General features: G+C 42.7%; 1 protein-coding gene across 3 annotated transcripts in view; it reads right to left on the bottom strand.

The window, feature by feature from the left end:
- PPP2R2C (protein phosphatase 2 regulatory subunit Bgamma) overlaps positions 1–23,429 on the bottom strand; it is a 193,241-nt gene that overhangs the window by 127,379 nt on the left and 42,433 nt on the right. For 2 of the 3 annotated variants that reach the window (XM_075857866.1, XM_075857848.1), the window contains one exon: positions 7,910–7,939. The exons of the other annotated variant lie outside the window; for it this stretch is intronic. In XM_075857866.1, the coding sequence (XP_075713981.1) occupies positions 7,910–7,939 (30 nt within the window). The remainder of the gene's footprint in view (positions 1–7,909; positions 7,940–23,429) is intronic. 3 annotated transcript variants of the gene reach the window in all.

Here is a 23,429-nt window from a genome sequence, read left to right as displayed (position 1 = left end):
GGGCCCTCCCTCCCCTGGGTATCACACAACCCCCCCTTGTAGATAGTGCCTCCCTATAGATTCTGCCACACAGCACCCCCTATAGATAGCACTATACAGCCCCCTGTAGATAGCACCATACACAGCCCCCTGTAGATAACGCCTTACAGCCCCCCTGTAGATAACGCCATACAGCCCTCCCCCTGTAGATAACGCATACAGCCCCCCTGTAGATAATGCCATACAGCCCCCCTGTAGATACCGCCATACAGCCCCCCTGTAGATAACGCCATACAGCCCTCCCCCTGTAGATAACGCCATACAGCCCTTCCACTGTAGATAACGCCATACAGCCCCCCGTAGATGACACCATACAGCCCCCCTGTATATAACGCCATAAAGCCCCCCTGTAGATAACGCCATACAGCCCTCCCTCTGTTGATAACGCCATACAGCCCTCCCCTGTAGATAACGCCATACAGCCCTCCCACTGTAGATAATGCCATACAGCCCCCTGTAGATAAAGCCATACAGCCCCAAACTCCCCATAGATAACCCCATACAGCCCCCCCTGTAGATAACGCCATACAGCCCCTCAGTGTAGATAACGCCATACAGCCCCACTGTAGATAACACCATACAGCCCCCCTGTAGATAACGCCATACAGCCCCAAACCCCCCCCCCCCCCAAAAAAAAAACTGCTTATAGTTTGTCCTACAAAAGAGATGTATTCCATATCCACAGGATAGGGGATACATGTGTGATCGCTGGCAGCGATAAGGAGAACGGTGGACCGAAAGTCCCCCTAAGTTCTCCATGAGAAACCTCGGACTATCGGGGTCTGTACAGTTCAATAAAAATAAAAGGGGCGCTGGTCACGCATGCGCACAAGCGCGACTGGTGCACAATTCATTTCTATGGAGCTGCCGACAGACCCCGGAAGTCCGAGGTTTGTCATGGAGAACTTCGGGGGATTTCGGTCCCCCGTACTCCTTATCGCTGGGCCTCCCAGCGATCCGACATGTATCCCCTATCCTGTGGATAGGGGATGCATGTCTTTTGTAGGAACATCCCCTTCAGTGGCGTCGCGCTGTAGCAGCCATAGTGGCTGCTAGCGGAGACTCCAGCCATAGGGGGGCACGGGCCCCCTCATGCTGCAGGCCCCGTAGCAGCCGCTACGGCTGCTACAGCGGTAGTTACGCCACTGGGCCTATCCTATAAAAAACAAAGGTTATCCTCTCCGTTTTACGGCAATTTAGTACAGGATGGTTTAAAAGGCGTTTTCGTCAGTGGATATTGATACATCCTTCCTAGACCTTGTTACATATTTACATAGTCGGTACGGTTGAAAAAAAGATACATGTCCATCAAGTTTAACCAAGGGATGGGAAAAGGGAAGGGAAAAATGTCTACACATCAGAGCTGATATTTTTAGTTCTAAGAAATTATCTAAGCCTTTTTTAACCGGTTAAGGACTAGGCTGTTTTACAGCTAAATGACCAGAGCAAATTTCACAATTTTGCTATGCGCTTCTTTAGATGACTATAACTCAGCAGGTGAATAAAGTTCATCTTTGAATTTTACACTCTTTTTAAAGGACAGATAGGGCTTTGTTTTAGTGGCATTTGTCAGTATATATCATTTTTTTTTTTCTCTAAAGTGGGCAAAATTGGAAAAAAATGCAAGAATTTAACAATTGCGCCAGTTTATGCCAGCATTTTTCACACACGGTATGAACCACGGCCAAAATTAATCTCCTTTCACATTCTTCCACTTCTCCCGTGCATGGGGATACCAAATATGTGAGCCTTATTCACTGTGCGGGCATGTGCCAGGGCTTGGCATAAAAGGAGGCTTTTTGGCCTTTTCGGTCCAGGAATTTTGCATTTGATTTTATAGCCGTATACTGTTTTCTGGGGGGCGTAATGCTGCTGAAACATTAGAATCACCCCATAAATGACTTCATTCACACAAGTAGACCCCACAAGGTTTCCTTCAAGGGGTTTATCATATTTTTAGCAAGTCCAGTTTTCTTCTGAAAGTTTCTTGAATAAGATGGAACAAAATAAAATCAGCACTTTTTTAGCAAATGCGTCAGTTTAGGCTAGTATTTTTCACACACGGTATGGACCACGGCCAAAATTCATCTCCTTTCACGTTCTTCCACTTCTCCCGTGCATGGGGATACCAAATATGTGTGCCTTATTCACTGTGCGGGCATGTGCCAGGGCTTGGCATAAAAGGAGGCTTTTTGGCCTTTTCGGTCCAGGAATTTTGCATTTGATTTTATAGCCGCATACTGTGTTCTGGGGGGCCTAATGCTGCTGAAACATTAGAAACACCCCATAAATGACTTCATTCACACAAGTAGACCCCACAAGGTTTCCTTCAAGGGGTTTATCATATTTTTAGCAAGTCCAGTTTTCTTCTGAAAGTTTCTTGAATAAGATGGAACAAAATAAAATCAGCACTTTTTTAGCAAATGCGTCAGTTTAGGCTAGTATTTTTCACACACGGTATGGACCACGGCCAAAATTCATCTCCTTTCACATTCTTCCACTTCTCCCGTGCATGGGGATACCAAATATGTGTGCCTTATTCACTGTGCGGGCATGTGCCAGGGCTTGGCATAAAAGGAGGCTTTTTGGCCTTTTCGGTCCAGGAATTTTGCATTTGATTTTAGAGCCGCATACTGTTTTCTGGGGGGCCTAATGCTGCTGAAAGATTAGAATCACCCCATAAATGACTTCATTCACACAAGTAGACCCCACAAGGTTTCCTTCAAGGGGTTTATCATATTTTTAGCAAGTCCAGTTTTCTTCTGAAAGTTTCTTGAATAAGATGGAACAAAATAAAATCAGCACTTTTTTAGCAAATGCGTCAGTTTAGGCTAGCATTTTTCACACACGGTATAGACCACGGTCAAAATTCATCTCCTTTCACATTCTTCCACTTCTCCCGTGCATGGGGATACCAAATATGTGTGCCTTATTCACTGTGCGGGCATGTGCCAGGGCTTGGCATAAAAGGAGGCTTTTTGGTCCAGGAATTCTGCATTTGATTTTATAGCCGCATACTGTTTTCTGGGGGGTGTAATGCTGCTGAAACATTAGAAACACCCCATAAATGACTTCATTCACACAAGTAGACCCCACAAGGTTTCCTTCAAGGGGTTTATCATATTTTTAGACAGTCCAGTTTTCTTCTGAAAGTTTCTTGAATAAGATGGAACAAAATAAAATTAGCTTTTTTTTTTAACAAATGCGTCAGTTTATGCTAGCTTTTTCACACACAAAATGGACCACGGACAAAATTCATCGCATTTCACATTCTTCCTCTTCTCCCGTGCATGGGGATACCAAATATGTGTGCTTTATTCATGGGCATGTGCCAGGGCTTGGCATAAAAAGAGGCTTTTTGGCCTTTTCGGTCCAGGAATTCTGCACTTGATTTTATAGCCGCATACTGTTTTCTGGGGGGCCTAATACTGCTGAAACATTGGAAACACCCCATAAATGACTTCGTTCACACAAGTAGACCCCACAAGGTTTCCTTCAAGGGGTTTATCATATTTTTAGCAAGTCCAGTTTTCTTCTGAAAGTTTCTTGAATAAGATGGAACAAAATAAAATCAGCACTTTTTTAGCAAATGCGTCAGTTTAGGCTAGTATTTTTCACACACGGTATGGACCACGGCCACAATTCATCTCCTTTCACGTTCTTCCACTTCTCCCGTGCATGGGGATACCAAATATGTGTGCCTTATTCACTGTGCGGGCATGTGCCAGGGCTTGGCATAAAAGGAGGCTTTTTGGCCTTTTCGGTCCAGGAATTCTGCACTTGACTTTATAGCCGCATACTGTTTTCTGGGGGGCCTAATGCTGCTGAAAGATTAGAATCACCCCATAAATGACTTCATTCACGCAAGCAGACCCCACAAGGTTTTCTTCAAGGGGTTTATCATATTTTTAGACAGTCCAGTTTTCTTCTGAAAGTTTCTTGAATAAGATGGAACAAAATAAAATTAGCAATTTTTTAGCAAATGCGTCAGTTTATACCAGCATTTTTCACACACGGCATAGACCACGGCCAAAATTAATCTCCGTTCACATTCTGCCACTTCTCCCGTGCACGGGGATACCAAATATGTGGCCTTATTTATCACATAGAGATGTAGGAGGGCGGAGGATAGAAGAAGCTTATTTCACAAATCGCTTTTTTTCAAAGCTGGTTTTACAAAACTCAACAGAGTTTCTATAACACTTCCAAAATATCTGCTCGTCCACACTTACATTCTGCTCAGGGGTGTAGAGTTGCAGAAATAAATTATTCAGGGAATTTATTAGCGGTCTTATTTTGAACAACCGATCCCGGTTTGCATCGGTACTTGGGGGGGCCTGTGCGTTGTCATTGAAGTGGAGGAACCTCATTATTGTCTCATAACGAGACCTGGGCATTACTGCAGAATATACTGGGGTGGCTTGGGCGGGTCTTGTTGACCAGTAAGACCTAATGGAGGGCTTTTTGACAATACCCATATTTAGGGTGAGCCCCAAATTTTTTTTTAATTCCTGCAAATTGGTGGGCGTCCAATCTCTGGCATGGGTGGATGAAGGTTTCTGCCTTATATATTGCGTGGCATATAAATTTGTTTCGTGGACAATCTGATTTAGGATGTCGTCCGTTATAAATAAATGGAAGTAATCCATTTGGACAAAATTTGTATTGTCCACGGTTATGCCAGGAGTGGTCGTAAATCCGTGGATTCTAGGCCCAAAAGATGGGGCAGGTGCCCATACAAGAGCCTGGACTGGAGGGACCAGGCTGTCCCGTGCTACAGCGCTACTTGGCCCTGCGCTTTCATGTTCTGCAGTTTCGACTGCATCAGGGACAACGTCCCCTGAAGATGAACCTGAAGTGACGCTGTCATCGTCACTACCTAAAACAGGTTCCATCTCGGACGCCATCTCTGATGCGGTCTCCGACTCAGACCACAGCATGGCGTATGCCTCCTCGGCGCTAAACAACTTCCTCGCCATAACGTAACTAACACTAACACTAACTAAACAAATTTTATTTTTTTATTTTTTTTATAAAACACACAAACTAAGGCCCCATGCACACGACCGTGCCCGCAATTGCTGTCCGCGATCGCGGGCACGGCCGGCCGCTGACTGACAGCCGCATTTTCGGGCCGTGCTCCCATACAAAGTATGGGAGCACGGCCCGCAAAATGCGAAAGAACGGACATGTTCCATAATTCCCGGAACATTTCCACCGCACTGACACCCTTCCGTAGTGCTACTGAAAGGTGTCAGCGTTCAATGAAAGTGAATGGCTCAGTTTTTGCGGACCGCAGTTGCGGTCCGCAAAAACGGAGGTTTTTTGCTGTCGTGTGCATGGGGCCTAACTGCTATATATATCTACACTACCGCTAACAAAAAAATAAACCGCTATTGCTATATATATTATATATATGTGGATATATATATAATTATATACTCCCTACCTGCCTATTCTAATAGAATAAAAGAAAGAAAGGTAGATAGATAGAAAAAAAGATAGATGGATGGATAGATTGTATAGATAGATAGAAATCTATCTATACAGAGAATGTTTTATAGTGTAACTGTTTTTTTTTTTTTCACTGTAATCTTCTGGCAGCAATTCTCCCGAGTCTCTTTTTCTCCTCAAACTGAAACAATATTTGAGGAGAAGAAAAGAGGCAGGAGATTTACTGCCAGAAAACTCAAAATAAAACAAATGTGGTCGCTGTGATTTTCACAGCGACCACATGTTCAGGGACCATCAGATTGGTCCCTGATACTCTGCCCAGTGCCCAGAGCTGTTGGTAACAGCGAGGGCACAGGGCTGTGTGCACGCGATCGCGGGCACAGGGCTGTGTGCACGCGATCGCGTGCACACTGTTTTATAAGCAGAAATGCATGTGATCGCTGTGATTGGTTGTCACAGCGACCACATGTTCAGGGACCATCAGATTGGTCCCTGATACTCTGCCCAGTGCCCAGAGCTGTTGGTAACAGCGAGGGCACAGGGCTGTGTGCACGCGATCGCGGGCACAGGGCTGTGTGCACGCGATCGCGTGCACACTGTTTTATAAGCAGAAATGAATGTGATCGCTGTGATTGGTTGTCACAGCGACCACATGTTCAGGGACCATCAGATTGGTCCCTGATACTCTGCCCAGTGCCCAGAGCTGTTGGTAACAGCGAGGGCACAGGGCTGTGTGCACGCGATCGCGTGCACACTGTTTTCTATGCAGAAATGCATGTGATCGCTGTGATTGGTTGTCACAGCGATCACATGTTCAGGGGCCAAAAGATTGACCCCTGACATTCTGCCCAGTGCCCATGGCTGTTAGCAACAGCCAGGGCATAGAGCTGTGTGCACGCGATCGCGCGTGCACAGTCTCTGAAGTGCGGCCGTATATATACTATACGCCGGACTTTAGAGACCCTGACCGCTGGCCGTATATTTACGGCCAGCGGTCGGGAACCTGTTAAAGCCATCTACTGTCCCTGCTGTGACCAGCTATTCCATAGACTCACAATTTTCACAGTAAGGCCCCATGCACACGACCGTAAAACTGCGGACTGTACCACGGTCCGCGGTTTTACGGACCCATTCGGTTCTATTGGTTGCGTAGCGCTACGGATGGGTGTCCGTGTCGTAGAACCGTGCCGGGAATTATGAAGCATGTCCTATTTTTCATATTTTACGGGCCGTGCTCCTATACTTTGTATGTGAGCACGGCCCGAACATGCGGCCAACCGTGCCCGCAATCATGGGATGTGATTACGGGCACGGTCGTGTGCATCGGGCCTTAAAAAGGCTTCTCGCCTCTGCAGATTGAACCTTTTTTTCTCCAGACGGAGGGAGTGCCCCCCTGTTATTCTCTGACCATGCTTCTTAATTTCTTTCCTTCATTATTCCTCACCCCTTCTCCAGGATATCTGCTACTTGACTTGGAAAGCATGGGAAAAACCACACAATCATACAATATTAGAGAGGTTTTTTTCTATTAAGCATATGTCCATCTTAGAACACAATTTTACATTTTATTAATAGAATTATACAGCCTACACTATAGTCCAAAGCCACTTTCATAATTCTGCAGGTTCAGTTCTGAAATCTCCCAGTTTTTCTCACTGGCTCAATGTTTGCACAGAGCTTGCTCTAATAATTTTCAGTCTGAACACCCGGCGTTGTGCAGTAATCTGATGTAGAAGAACTACCTTTATCTGCACTATTGGAGCTCAGCTAAGCTGATAAGGGTGTGTGACAACAACCTTGATGACTGTTTCCAATAGCAACCAGCAGAATTGTGAATAAAGCTCTGGACTATAGTATAGGATGTTACACAGGATCAGTGCAAAATAAATTTGTTTACAATTTTACCGTATGTGGAGTATTTGTACATATATATCTTGCACAATAGGTCAGTTGTTTTGTATACATGGTGCTAAAAGTTCCGGAGGTTATATCTGGCTGTTTTACTAATGATGAAGGTTAAAATACCTGCTAAGTGAGCAGTCTACTCTATATAGAGGGATATCTGTCTACTGTGATTCTCTTTTAAGATTTTTTTTATATAGGTTTACCTCTTAAATCACAGACATACACAATATAAAATGTCAAAACTTATTATTCTCCACCTAATTTCTAGGTCCAACAATATGTGCTGATTAACCTTATGATATATCATTATATTGTTATAATACATCAACCGACATTTAAAAAAAAGTTATCGATGGGAATGTGAAGAAGCGTTAGATCTATGGCCACTTTTAGTCACATATTAGTTCATGAATTACATACATTTTCAATAAATTATTTCAAATAAAATAGAAATAAATGCAATTTAAAGGAACAGACAGCTTGTTGAATAAAAGAAGATGGGGGGACCTACCATTGCTTGTTGTTATGATGTCAAGGCAGCCTAATGCAACAGGCACAAAAAAACAAAAACAAAAAGAATACAAACTTAAACTCTATTAACTTTAGTCATCCAGATGAGACACCAAACGAAACACACGAACGTATAAGACCCACAGCTGTTTATCCACGCACATTGGGATTGATGTAGAACAGTTCAGAAAAAGGGTCACAAACACAACGGACATACGCCACGATACAACACAAAGCAGATACAACAAATTATCACAGATGCAAAAAGAAAAATACGTCTTCTCTGTATCATTAACTCCTTATGTTAACTGAAAATATTCTTCGGAAACCAACAATATGGTACTTATTGGTCTGAAACCCACATGGCAGCGGTCCTTGGCTCGGAGACAAGTATTATGATGTCCCTGTAGGTCATGTGTCAGTGTATCGTTGTTTAGAGACAAGTGTAAATTGTTTTAGGGAAATGTGTAACTAGATCATTCTTTTTGGAAGTTTTGTTGTGCCACAAGTGTCAATATGATGGGTCAACTTTTGTGGCAATTGTTGAGATGTGTATCTGTGTCCCATTATTTTGGGACAATTTTCTTTGTGTCACTGTTCTCTGATGTGTCAATGTGACATTGTTTTGGGACAAGTCTCATTGTTCTAGCAGAATTGTCACTTAATTATTATACTGGGTCAAGTCATTATGTTGAGAACTGTATCAGTGGGCCATTGTACTGGGAATACCATCATTGGATCAGTCTTCTGTGTAGTCTAGTTTTGTCACTGTTCTTTCAAAAGTCATTGTTCTAGAAGTTTTACTGAATCATTCTCCTGGGACAAGTGTTAAGCTGGTCATACGCATTAGATTAAAGTTGGCAGACTATCTAAAGTGTATGGAGTCTCCTGACAGTAGATGTTGGGGGAAAGAAGAATTGGGCATATTGGATTCCATCATGTGCTATTTTTGGAAGAACTACTCCTTTTCAATTGCTACACCTTTCCATGGCATCTCACTGCCAATCTCTTCATTCACATTTCCTAAAATTTGTCACTTCTAGAGATGAGCGAATTTCCCAGGTCGAATCGGGTCCGATTTGATCAATTCAGCCTTCCAATTCGATTTGGTTCAAATAAATTCACAGCAAATCGCAAGTGCACAACTGCCCTGAAAACTCGTGTCTGACTTTCTGTTGTCTTTTAGGCAGTATCCAACCCCTTTCAAGGTTTTATATGCCAATCCAGTATTAGTAATGTCCTCCACCTATACCCCTCATGATTGTCTGTGCTAGATGGAAGGATAAGTGCTGTGCATTTTAGGAAGGCTGCCTGCAAGTCATTATGGGGAAGCCCGCACAAGGTCATGTAATCCCTTTTCTAATTTGTAAAATGTCGGCCAGTATTTGGAAATTTGCCGCAATTCGTGCACATAAACACCAAAAGTTTCCGATTTTAATGAATCTGAAACTTTTTGGAAATTCGGACCGAATTTGATTTGCGTAGAAACGACTCGTTCATCTCTAGTAACTTCCTATCTCTATAGCAGCAGCTAATAAGACCCAACCTTTTCCACTATTGTTTTTCTTTTTCACAGTTCTGCATTGGGTTACACACCTACGGACCATCTGAAACGTGTAGATATTTACAAAACCATCGTCATCATTATTTCCATCACCATAGAAACTAGCTGAGTAAAAGCAGACCTAATAACAACGCGTAATAAGATGTCGCTTATAAATATCCCATACATTGTTTATCGACTAGTAAAAGGCGTAAATCATTTACACCCCAATTATCTTGATGATATCCGACACTGTAACAATCTGATGCGAGTAGAAAGTTGACGTTACCTATTTGTGAATATTTTATCTAAACTGGTTTAACATATCTCCAATTCTATAACTGTGGAAGTTACCCATTAAAGGGCGTACGTACCGCCAAGGAAGCCCATGAAAAAAGGAGAGGCAACTGACTTAAGGTCATATCAACCTAATCTTCTACAAAATCTGGTGTTGATGCCTGGCAACTAATGATAAGTAAAAAATATGCAATTTATCCTGCAAAAAAATAAGGCCATAGCAACATAGTAATAATATTAAATAACTGACAGAACACGGGGAGGAAAAACATAAAAATTATTGCAGGCCTTAACGTAAAAATTGGGTTGGTCCTTCAGTAAATAATATATATACTGCTGCCTAATGCTTGTTCGCTGTTATGAATTGCTGATAAGTTACATAATATGCCTTCCCACTGTGAAAGTATTATCGTGTGTGACAGACGGCATTGCCGCAATTGCTTTAAAGGAAATCATACCTTGCACTTACAGATGGAGCACTCTTTAACTTGACACTTAATGCCTCAAATACACTGTGGCAAGAAACTTTAACTTGATTTTTGCAATTGCTATTCAATGTCTTTTATTGTGTTAAGTTACAAGTTATCACATTGCAGCAAGTTATCAGAGTCAAGTCAAAGTTTGCTACATCTGTACATGTACTCAATAATTATTCTTTTGGTATCCACAGTATTTCATTTGTTAGTGCTGCAGTTTGTGGATTTTACTCCCACAGTAACACTTTAGTGCCTTTAATGCCCTCCTGGATTTATATACAAAGCACTCAGGCAGAAATGCCCACATAACAGCCCACGTGAAACCAGGCAACATAAGTTCCTCATCTTAGAAATGGGGGATCATTCTGAGCAAAAACAGCTATAAAATATAGCATACTTCCCAACGTTTGCATCCCCATTCGTGGGACACTTATAAGCCCCATACATGATCCACCTGGGAACGCCCACAAAATATTCAGAGTGCCCACTTTTATGCAAATTAATACACGCCCCACCCATTTTGTGACCCGTTCACAGGATGGTTGGGAGGCATGATATAGCAAGACATGCTTAATAAATAAAATATATTTTTATCCTTTAACGTTATGCTCAGCGTTTAGGACTCAGTAAAGTCAAATCACTCTCTGTGGGAAATGTGCCAAAACAGCACTAAACCTGTTTTATTTTTAAAGATGTTTACAGGAATCAGCAACTATGAATAAATCAACAAATCATCTTCTATCGATCAGGCCAAATGTCGATCATTTGGATTATATAAAAACGTAACCTTGCAGATCCACACTTTGCATTATGTAATAGACTGTCTTTTAAGGCTTTTAGCTCGCTGCACATTCTATTCTAAAGTTAAAACTCCTTTATATTGGCAAAGCTGCATGTATTGAGTGGACAGCGCTAAAAGGTAACATTAGGGAGATTTGCATTGTAATCAGATCCTCAGCTGCTAGCCAAAAAATCATCTTCAACCCCTTAGTCCAAATGATAAAAATCAAATTCAATGCCTTTCTATGAATCGATGACCCTTTGTACCCTGAGATCAAATTTATTACCTGCTTGTGACTTTATGAAGAGGTCTCACAGAAATGTCTGCCACCATCAGATCTGCTTTGTTTGTATTTATGCCTGAATTTCTACTTTAACCCTTTAATGACCAGCCTATTTTAAACCTTAATGACCAAGCTATTTTTTATGTTTTTGCATCGTTGCATTCCAAGAGCTATAACTTTTTTATTTTTGCGTCGACATAGCTCTATAAGGTCTTGTTTTTTGCAGGACAAGTTGTGTGTTTTAATAACACCATTTTGGGGTACATATAATTTATTGATTAACTTTTTTTGGGGGGGTAATAGAAAAAAAACAGCAATTTCGCCACACTTTTTTGCGTCCTAAATTTACGCCGTTTACCGTGTGGTATAAATAACACAAAAACTTTATTTAGTGGGTTGTTACGATTTGCAAATATACCAAATTTATATAGATTTTGTATGTTTTACTACTTTTACGCAGTAAAATCTTTTTTTTTTCAAAATTATTTGGTTTTGTGTGTCCATATTTGAAGAGCCATAACTTTTTTATTTTTCCACCGATGCAGCTTTATGAGGTTTTTTGTTTTTTTTTGCAGGACGACTTCTAGTTTTCATTAGTACCATTTTGGAGTAGATGCGACTTTTTGATCACTTTTCATTACATTTTTTTAAAGGGTGGATTCAAAGAAAACAGCAATTTTTAGAATTTTTTAATTTTATTTTTTACGGCGTTCGCTAAGCGGATTAAATAATGTAATAACTTTATAGGTGAGGTCGTTCCGAACGCGGCAATACCAAATATGTGTAACTTTTTTCCTTTTTTTTTTTAATAAAGCAGTTTGTAAGGGGAAAAAGTGGGTTTTTAATATTTTTTTTTTCACTTTTTTATTTATTAACATCATTAAACTTTTATTTTTTTGCTATTTTTTTACCAGTCCCCCTAGGGGACTTCACTATGCGATCATCCGATCGCTATTATAATACACTGCAATACTTCTGTATTGCAGTGTATTACTGCCTGTCCATGTGAAATGGACAGGCAACTGCTAGGCCATGCCTCTGGCCCAGCAGGCATTAATTGGGGCAGACCTGGGGGCCTTTATTAGGCCCCCCGGCTGTCATAGAAAACACTGACACCCTGCAATCACACCCAGGGTGCCGGTGGGGTGAGAGAGGGAGCTCCCTCCCCCTCTCCAAAACCACTCAGATACGGCGGTCGCTACTGAGCGCCGCATCTGCAGGGTTAAACGAGCGAGATCGATATGGATATTGATCTTGCCCATTCGAGCAGGGAAGCTCCCAGCCCCTAGCAGGGAGATTTAACGGCTCCCTGCTCTATTTATTTATTCTGATGCAGCGCCATAAAAAGGCTAATGCATCTGAATAAAGCGGCTGATAAAACACTATGGGGCGGTCACTAACGGGTTAAGACACTTGACTACCCAGCTAAAGTGCCTTTATAAAGCGTGGCCATCTCATATTATGCATGCCACCTGATGAAGTCCTGATTGGACGAAATGCATTGGTGACATCAGATGTCGTAGTTATATGTTAGGACTTCCTGCCTGATGCGGCTCGCACTGAACAGATTGGGGACCAGGGGTGCAACTAGGAAAGACTGGGCCCTAGAGCAAATTTTTGACTGGGCCCACCCCTCCCCTGGGTGCTACACACAGCCCCCCATTGTAGATGGTGCCCCCATGTAGACAGTGCTATACAAACCCCCCTGTAGACAGTGTCAAACCCCACTTGTAGATAGCGCCCCCACCTCCCCCTTGTAGATAGTGCCATATAGCCCGCCCTGTAGATAGTCCCATACAGCCCCTTCCTGTAGATAGCGGCCCCCATCTCTCCCTTGTAGATGGTGCTATACAGCCCCCTGTAGATACCGCCAATACAGCCCCTCCGTAGATAGTGCCATACAACCCGCCTGTAGATAGCGCACTAGAGCCCCCCATGTAGATGGCGCCATACAGCCCCCCTGTAGATAGTGCCATACAGTCCCCCCAGTGGATAGCGCCATACTCCCCCCTGTAGATAGCGCCATACAGACCCCTGTAAATAGTGACATACATCTCCCACCTGTAGATAGCGCCCCACCTCCCCCTTGTAGATAGTGCCATACAGCCCCCCTGTAGATAGCACCATACAGCACCCCCTCCTGTAGATAGCACAATAAAGCGACCCCAAACAAATAAAACAAAAAATGTTATACTCACCTAGGCCCCGTTCCCGTGACGAAGGGAGCAAATCAACGCTGATGGGATTCTTGCGTAGGCTGGCGCGATCCATTAACGTCATCACCCTGGCCTGCGCCGGGGAACCTGTCCCTGCGCATGATAGGCTGCAGGCCGAAAGTGGCCTCGAGTATAGGAAATGGCAGAACAGGGAGATACCCCCCTGCTCTGCCATAGTGTACAATAGTATCTGCGTCCTAAGGACGCAGATACTATTGAATGTGGCGTCACTACCACTGTAGCAGCCATAACGGCTGCTAGCAGCGCCACCGGGCATTGGGTGTCTGTAACGGCGGGTGCGGCACAGGCCCCCTCATGCCGCGGGCCTCATGGCAGCCGCTATGGCTGCTACAGCGGTAGTTACGCCACTGGCGGGAACCATTAAGAAAATACATGGATATGGTCAAATTCTTTGGGCTTATCCTAAATGTGGCGACTTACCCAGGATGTCTAAACACCAAGCCACTTTATCAACCTTGCAGATACACAAGCGGTGAGGATTAGCCTGAAGGCATGCTCCGTGAGTTACACCGGGATAAATTATTATTTATCACCATCAGCATTATACATATTGGGATATGGTTAATATGGTTAATATCATCTTTGTTTGTTTTTCTTGGGTAAAAACGCACCTTCATCTACTCTGTCCATCTATAATAATAAAGGGTTAACAGGGTGATATAAGATTAGAAAATCATGGCTGTTTTTTGCCAGAAACAGCGCCACTCTTTCCAGGGGCATAGCTAGGAGGGCTACCGGTACACCTGGCACAGAATGTATGTGGATGAGGTGCATTTATCTATTGGATTAATCCCTTCTTGCCCCTGCCTTTGGTTCTGACACCGTCCAGCCTCAGAACATAGTGGGCGGCGGAGCACACAACGTACTGGTGCTGAATGGCATCAGAACCCAGTGCAGTGGCACTAGGAGCTGGAGTCATGAGAGAGGATGGTAAGTATATGGTCTGATCTTGGGCCTGATTTATTTTTATTTTTTTTGTCTGGTCAAAATATATTTAGGGGGCCTGTGGGTCAAAATACATTTAGGAGCTCTGATCTAGGGTCTCAAAATTAATTTCTGGGTCTGGTATGATTAATTTTGAGGTCTGATTTAAGGATCCAGTCTAGGGTCTGAATTAATTTAGGGGTTTGTTCTGGGGTCTGAATTAATTTTGGGGTTGGGTTTGGGGTTTCAATTTATATTGGGGTCTGGTGTTGCTGAACTATTTATGTGTGCGATATAGCACTGTTTGTGTGTTATGGGGGAGTTGACGGGTGCCACACTGAATCTGTGAACCCAGAGAAGGAAAACTGAGTTCCAACTCTGATCTTGTCCATCCACAGCCAATAGTGGCGCTGTTTCTGGACGATAGCAACTATGTTTTTACAATCTTATAAAACCCCTTTAAAGTTTATTGTACAATCAACGTATAAGATTAAAAATTGTTAGTTTTGATATATAAAACAAAATACAATGCTATAGAATTTGACAAACTCATACACTCATTTACATTTTTGTTGAGCCTCCCATATTCAGGTTCAGGGCTCTACATAGAAATCACACGACCTCATAGCAAAAGAAAAAATGGGACCCCCACAACAATACAAATAACAATGCCAAGACAGCATTTTGTCTACCGTTGCCTTATACTTAGGATTTGGAGTTTTCTTTTTAGGCCAGTCAGTGGTGTTGCTGTACTTCTGATATGTTGGTATATACTATCAAGTTATATAATTGTGCTGTACAACACCATTAAACAACATTTTACAGTTTATATATAGAATCAATCTACAAATCTACTAAAAACGTAAGCAACTTTGTAAATGAATTGCATTGCTTATTTTATGTTGTGTATTATGTCTTATCAGCTAATGACTCCGAGTTACAGGCTGTATTATAGCCCAGAGCTGCATTCACAATTCTGCTGGTTACTTTTAGAAACAGTCGACAGGCTTGTTGACAGGCACATACTTACCAGATTAGATGAGCTCCTATATTGCAGGGGGACAGTTAGTTTCGCCTATATCGTATTACTGTACGGAGCCTTGATGTAAAAATTATATGTAACCATAAAAACCTTTTTGCTGTCTGGAAGGAATTCTAGGATATTTTGGCTTTGAAGCTGTCAGAATTGTAAATGCATTAGAGTATAATACAAGCTCTAACTCAGGATCAGTACAAGATAAGTAATGTAATGTATTTACGAAGTTACTCAACGGTTTATGTAGAGGAATGCTATGTGTAAACTGTAAAATGGTTTGATGATCTTGATATCAATGCCCACCTACTAAATGGCATAACTACATGGATGTCAATATTGAAGACAACCTAGAGGCCTCTTTGTGTCTCTGTCCATGGTGCCGAAACATTTCTTCAATAATAACCTCAGCTTGCCCATTTTGGAAGTTCTACGCTAGATTAAAGTATATTATAATAACTTCATTACATATAGGACTAGAAAAAGTACCACCTAAACAACACAAAAGTTTGAACAGCACATTCCAACAAAATGAAACAAAACGTGTATACATGTGCAAGAACGCCTGTGACTGCCAATATTGTGTGCTGTAGAAAAAGTACCCGCTGCTGACCGGATATAACGTGTCGGTTTGTCTGTTTGTGTGTTCATTGGATTTGTTCCAAGGGTGCACATGAGGCCAATCCGTGCCCTTGTATTTTCTTGGTTTACGGGGAAATCGCTAGTAGCTCTATATACCCCAGCAGTTACACACTGTTTATTTCAATTTTAACTTCCTAAATACCTAACAGATAAACCGGTAGGAAATGGAGCCATAATACTGTGACAGAGCCTGTTGATTAACAACATTGGCAGTTTTATTACCAGTTGGCCATAGACTATGGTTGGATCATAATTGAAAACAGCATCATAAATGAAGGGACACTCATTAGCACGCTGAACATAATGCGTTCTATCAGCTTGCTTTCTAGCCTGGGTTCGGGCAGGAGTCTCTGCGCTTCTGAGAGCCACCTGCCTGTTCTGTTGCTGAGAAAGCCCAAGTTTGCTAAGGAGTTTCAGCAGCTCGAGCAGCAGTATGACTCATTTGATCAGCTTGCAGTTGGCCAAGAGGAGTCTCTGCAGCTAGTAATGCAGTATTCCTCCTGGCCATCAGTAATCTGATTGGTTACTATTAGTAACCACTCCTCTGTACCTTCCCATCTAGGATTATCTTGTAACTATAAAAGCAAATGTCTGTATTCGCTTTTATAATATTGGATCATGATCATGTGATAATTGCTGATAACAGAGAACACCTTCCTGAACACCCGATGTACCTATGTGCCAAATTTGTGGTCAAATATTTCATGTGTTTGGATGACTATAGAGGACGACTAACAGACATTTGCTATAATGGCTGATAACAGAGAACAACGGCAAGGTTGAGACATTTACGAAAACCTTCCCAGACACCCGATGTACCTATGTGCCAAATTTGGGGTTGAATGGTTCAGGCTTTTGGATGCCTATAGAGGACAGACAAACAGACATTCACTTTCATAATATATAATAGCAATTCCTGGCTTCACAGTGGTCTATTTGTTTGTTGTTTGCGTGTGTGGTTAAAAACGTCATTTGGCATGACTGGTCTGAATGGGGTTCAATTTACGAGAATGCTGAAATCCACAGGTTTGGTGCTGTTGAGGGATTTCAGCAGCCCGTGCAGCAGCCATGCGCATTGCCACAGGAGTCTTTCGTCTAAGTGCAGGGTTTGAAGGCATGACTGGTATGAAAGGGTTTCAATTCATGAGAATGCTCAAATTTAGTATAGGTGCAGTTCTTTTACGGTGAGTAACACGTGAAGTAAAGAAAAATCGCTGGGTTGTTATGGAAACCTGGTCTAAAACTGTGTGTATGTGAGTGAGGCTAAGAATGAAGGACCTGCGACCTTTCTTGGCTAATACTGGTCATGTGATATGGAGGAAGGTCCTTGATGTGGAAGCCAGTGATGTCATATATGCTTTTGTAAATATGTCGAGAATGGTAGGCCCTAGAGAGCTGAAACCCGCTCTAAAACCTTCGGAAGCGCGTGATTTACTTATGTGACAAATTTGGTGCAGATTAGTCCAGTCGTTTGGCCGTGCATAAAGAACATGCAACAGACAACAGAAATTCATTATTATGTATATACTAGCTGTGCCCGCAACTTCCTACACGCAGACCACTGAAAAACTGTGCCCGCAACTTCGTACGCGCAGACCACTGAAAAACTTACCAATGCCGTTTTTTTTATAAGTATACTGCTAGCCTTGGACCATACTCAAAACAAAGTGAAAAAAAAACACACAATAAACAAACTTCAATTGAAAATAGATTTCTTTCAGTAGTCATGTTTACTACGACAACCCTTCCCTGTAAACAATGTTAGCAGTAGAACCACTAGGGATGTGGGCCTAAAGATTGGTGGAGTTGCTAATGCAGGAGAGAGCCACAAGGAGCTGGCCGTGCGCAAAGCAGCTGACACTGAGGTCCATGCCCGCCACGCGCATCGTTTGGCCCTGCGCTTCGTTGATGGTCATAGCGTAACATAAGCTGGCAGGAAACTGTACACTAAGTGCTTTGTCTCGGGTTTTCTAACCGATCTGCCACATTTTCAGGGTTGAAGTACACCCGTTGCCCGCCTTCAAGGTGAACATCAATAAAATGTGATTGGTTGCCAAGGTTTCCATGTGTTTGTTTTTGTTGTGCTAATGCCACATGTAAATGAACTTTTGAAAACATTAAATTCGCATATCTTCTGATTGAGTGAAGCCATTGCGATGAAATAAAAACTAAATGTTACTTCAAGTTGACCCCTATGTTTTTCTAAAAACTCCATGCGAATTGAGTCAGTAGTTTTTACGTGATGCGTGCACAAATAGACAAACAGACAAAAATTCCAAAAATGATCTTAATGCATTCTATCACTTATCCTTCATCCCCCAATTATTTATTTTCGCAAATATTTTCAATGTACAGACACGCAAAGTTTACACTTTTATTATATGTAGAGATAGAGATAATGTACCCTGTAGCTGCTGATTAACCTATTTTTAGAAAACAAGAGAGAACTTCTTGTTATGAGCAGTGCCTATGTAAGATCACTCACCTCCAGTTTAAAGGGGTATTCCCAATTTATACATTTAAGGCATATTTACTGGATATTCCATAAATGGCTGTTAGATGTGGGTCCCAGCTCTGGGACCAGCACCTATGTCCAGAACGGGCTGTTACCCAATCCTTCGTCCTGCCTTGTGTTGTGGCCGTTGCATCCAGGCGAAAAATAAATTGAGAGTTGGCTGTGCACATGCCTGGCTTTCTCCATTCTGTTCAATGGGAGTTAGAGAAACCGTAGAGCAAGCGTGCTGCCACCATGTGCGCGGCAACCTCTCCATTCATTCTCTGCCTGGAGGCAGCAGCTGGTGGCCACCATACCAGACTGGACAGGTATCAGGCAACCCTGGGACCTGCATCTATTAAACATTAATATGCCAAAAATGTTTAAGTTTGGAACATCTATTTAAGTATATTCTATTCTTTATACTTCGTGTCCACAGTTGAATCTCTAACTGTATTTTTCTGTATTTGACAGAATGTAAGGGCTTTACTTTACTGCCATTGAATATGTGCACAATATTACAGTAACAAATGAGAAACTTGCTTTAAAGGGGTTGTCCAGGTTTAGAAAAACATGGCTTCTTTCTTCCTAAAACAGCGCCACACCTGTCTATGCGTTGTGTCTGGTATTGCATCCCAGATCCATTAAAGTGAATATGACTGAGCTGCAATACCACATACAACCTGTGGACAAGTTGTGGTGCTGTTGTTAGAAGAAAGCTGCCATGTTTTTCTATTCATGGACAATCCCTTAAATTGCTAAACTTGTTATAAACATATACACTGTACAACACAGCTGCTTTTTGCCCGTGTTTAATGGAAGAATGTGAGTTTATTTCATATATCAACACATTGGAGGAGATGTATGTAAAAACTAGAGTAAGAGGAGGAGATGCCCATAGTAAATAATGAGGTTGCTGTGTTCACTCTTCAACCCGATAGCTGTAATCTGTTTACTAATGGAAACATAATTGTCCCTATTTGTCTCCCTATCTCCAGCATTTTGTTCTGCGGGAAAAGGAAATCTGTACAAGCGCGGCATCATATTTCTTGGAATCATGTTCCTTCTGGTAGTGCTCTGTGCTCACTGCTTCACAGCTGAATTGTTCCCATCCAAAATAAGATAATGGGATGGGATGTTTCATAGCAGTGGTTGACTGCTTGTGTCTGTCAGGACATGCTGGAAGTTGTAGTTTCACAACAGTTGAGGAGCCATAGGTTGTAGAGCAATGTCTTAAAACCTCAGGAGGACATAGTTTCTTACTGCTATAAAATAGAAATATCTAGTAATCCCTTCAAATGCATTCAAAAATGTAAACGTTGATCATCTTGGTTTTATTCCTATTGCTTTATTAATAAGTGTCACCATTAAGCCACAATTTAAGATACAATTAGGCTGGGTTCACACGAGCATGTTACGTCCGTAATGGACGGAACGTATTTCGGCCGCAAGTCCCGGACCGAAGACACCGCAGGGAGCCGGGCTCCTAGCATCATAGTTATGTACGACGCTAGGAGTCCCTGCCTCGCTGCCAGACAACTGTCCCGTACTGCAATCATGTTTTCAGTACGGGACAGTAGTTCCACGGAGAGGCAGGGACTCCTAGCGTCATACATAACTATGATGCTAGGAGCCCGGCTCCCTGCAGTGTGTTTGGTCCGGGACTTCCGGCTGAAATACGTTCCGTCCATTACGGACGTAACATGCTCGTGTGAACCCAGCCTTACTCAACCAACCAATCAATCAATCAATCAATCAATCAATCAATCAATCAATCAATCAATCAATCGTTGATGACTAACTGGCTAACTAAGCAGATATCATGGCTTTGCAGTGGCTATACACATTAAATGAATGTCAGCCGGTCCCACTGATTTCAGATTTCGACGTGACGACCGTCTAATGTGTATGGCAATGTCGTGACTCTTCCCTGACCACATATGGTGGGGGAGATAAGGATCGGGCTGTTGGATTTCAACATGCCAAATCCTTTTATTTGTATGGAGATAAGCTTACGCCTTATTGAGTATGCATGCACGCTCAGCCGAGTCGAGCGTGCATGTGTATGGGGGTTTGGGTGGAAGAGCTGTGGCTATCTAAAGGGTATGGCCAGCTTAAGACCATTACTCCTAACTACACATCAGCTCTAAAGTGGGTCATACAGTGGCCAGATTTTGGGTTCTGGATCAGAAGGATACTTAACCTGTATTGGGGGGACACATTGAGGGTTTCTGATGATCAGACCTGTTATTTATCACGCACATCTCAGAGCGATTGCCACATCTTTCCATTTTCAACAACAGACAACTACTGTGCTCGTGGTGCCACCAACTCAGAATGGTTTGAGCACAGGAAGATTTCTCACCAAAAGTCATTGCACCATGTATGAATAAATCCTCATGGCAATGGTCCTTCATTTTAATGAAGACCTTTTTTTAAAGACATTGTAAAGTATAACTTTAAGATGACTGCATCCATGTATCTCACTCACTAGTATATTGCCAAATCTTTATGACCTATGATCAGGGCCGGCCTTAGGGGTGTGTGAGCTGTGCGAGCGCACAGGGCGCTGCCCCCTCCAAGCATGCAGGGGGCGCCACTGGGCTCTGCCTCCGCTCTGTGCTCTGTTCTTAGTTACACACACGGACAAAGAGCCGAGAAAAAAAGAGAAGAGGAGGAAGCTCTGCCCACAGCCTGTCCTGCACGAAGCCTGTGATCCTGTCAGCATGGAGAGATGGTAAGTGTTTAGGTGTGTCTATGTGTATATGTGTTTGTATACAGTATGTGTGTCTGTGTGTATACAGTATGTGTGTCTGTGTTCATACAGTATGCGTCTCTATGTGTATACAGTATGCATCTCTGTGTTTGTATGTGTATATGTTAGTATGTGTGTGTGTGTGTGTGTGTGTGTGTGTGTGTGTGTGTGTGTCTGTGTCTCTGCATGTGTTTATGTCTCTTTGTAAAAGTGTGTGTTCATAAAACAAAGATATCTGTGCTGCCTCTTATCTACTCTGCTGCCCCCTTTATACCCTGCTGCCCCCTTTATACCCTGCTGCCCCTTTATATACTGCTGCCACTTTATATCCTGCTGCCCCTATATATCCTGCTGCCCCTATAAATCCTGCTGCCCCTATATATCCTGCTGCCTCCTATATACCCTGCTGACCCCTATATATCCTGCTGCCACCTATATATCCTGCTGTCCCTGTATACCCCGCTGCCCCTATATACCCTGCTGCCCCTATATATCCTGCTGCCCCTATATATCCTGCTGCCCCAATATATCCTGCTGCCCCCTATATATCCTGCTGCCCCTTATATACCCTGCTGCCCCTATATACCCTGCAGCCCCCTATATATCCTGCTGCCGATATATAACCTGCTGCCTCTTATATACCCTGCTGCCTCCTTATATACCCTGCTGCCCCTTATATACCCTGTTGACCCTTATATACCCTGCTGCCCCTATATACCCTGCTGCCCCTTATATACCCTGCTGACCCTTATATACCCTGCTGCCCCTTATATACTCTGCTGCCCTTTTATATATATATTCCTCTTTGTGTGTGTTTATATGTGTCTGTGGGCATAGTTATCATCTACGCCATTATCTGTACTCAGAGAGTTATCACTTTGTTATCAGCGGTGTTACATAGGACTGCAGGTAACATTTACTGCATTATCTGTATTCAGAGAGTTGTCACTGTGTGTTATATGTGGTGTTACATAGGACTGCAGGTAACATCTACGACATTATCTGTACTCAGTTATCACTGTGTGTTATCTGTGGTGTTACATAGGACTGCAGGTAAAATCTACATTATCTCGACTCCGTTATCACTGTGTGTTATCTGTGGTGTTACATAGGGCTGCACGTGACATCTACGACATTATCTGTACTGGGTATATATGGGTCTATTATGAATGTGTATTTGTGCTTGTATATTTGTGCCTTTTATGTATTTGTATATGTCCCTGTCTGTGTATTTATCTGCCGGTGTGTATATATGTAAAAACCATGTGTCAAAACCATGCTTATACTGATAAAATATATAATTTTATTGGTACAAAATATAAAAAACACACACATTAAAATCATAGATGATTACCACAGTGTGAAGCAATTGAGGCCAGACAGTTGTCAATAGTTGGATTATAAATAAACATATATATGTTTTGAAAGTATCATGAGTAAGGCTTGGAGTAACTACAACCACGAAAGCACATTCAGTGCTCTACATAGTGTATGAGATATATAAACCCAGGAGACATGTAATATGTTCTAGATAATATGCAGAGTCCCAGGTCTGAGTAATCAATTGAAGGCAGAGATGCAGTCAGCACAAAACCAAAACAAATGGTTACATGAAAAGTATATGTGGATATATACTATAAGCAACTTACCCATAGATTTGTGCTGTCTGGTGTCACACCCACGCGATGGGTAAGTTGCTATGTAAAAGGGTGCTGTGTAGAACTAGCTACAGGGGGGCTGTGTGGCATTACCTACAGGGGGCTGTGTGGCATTACCAACAGGGGTCTGTGTGGCATTACCTACAGGGGTCTGTGTGGCATTACCTACAGGGGCCTGTGTGGTATTACCTACAGGGGCCTGTGTGGCATTACCTACAGGGGCCTGTGTGGCACTACCTACAAGGGGGGCTGTGTGGCGCTACCTACAGGGGGGCTGTGTGGCGCTACCTACAAGGGGGCTGTGTGGCGCTACCTACAAGGGGGCTGTGTGGTGCTACCTACAAGGGGGCTGTGTGGCGCTACCTACAAGGGGGCTGTGTGGCGCTACCTACAAGGGA

Source organism: Rhinoderma darwinii, chromosome 1, assembly GCF_050947455.1.
Source record: "Rhinoderma darwinii isolate aRhiDar2 chromosome 1, aRhiDar2.hap1, whole genome shotgun sequence".
Taxonomy (NCBI): domain Eukaryota; kingdom Metazoa; phylum Chordata; class Amphibia; order Anura; family Rhinodermatidae; genus Rhinoderma; species Rhinoderma darwinii.
The sequence above is the reverse complement of the archived record's forward strand: the minus strand, read 5'-3'. Positions and strand labels throughout refer to the sequence as shown.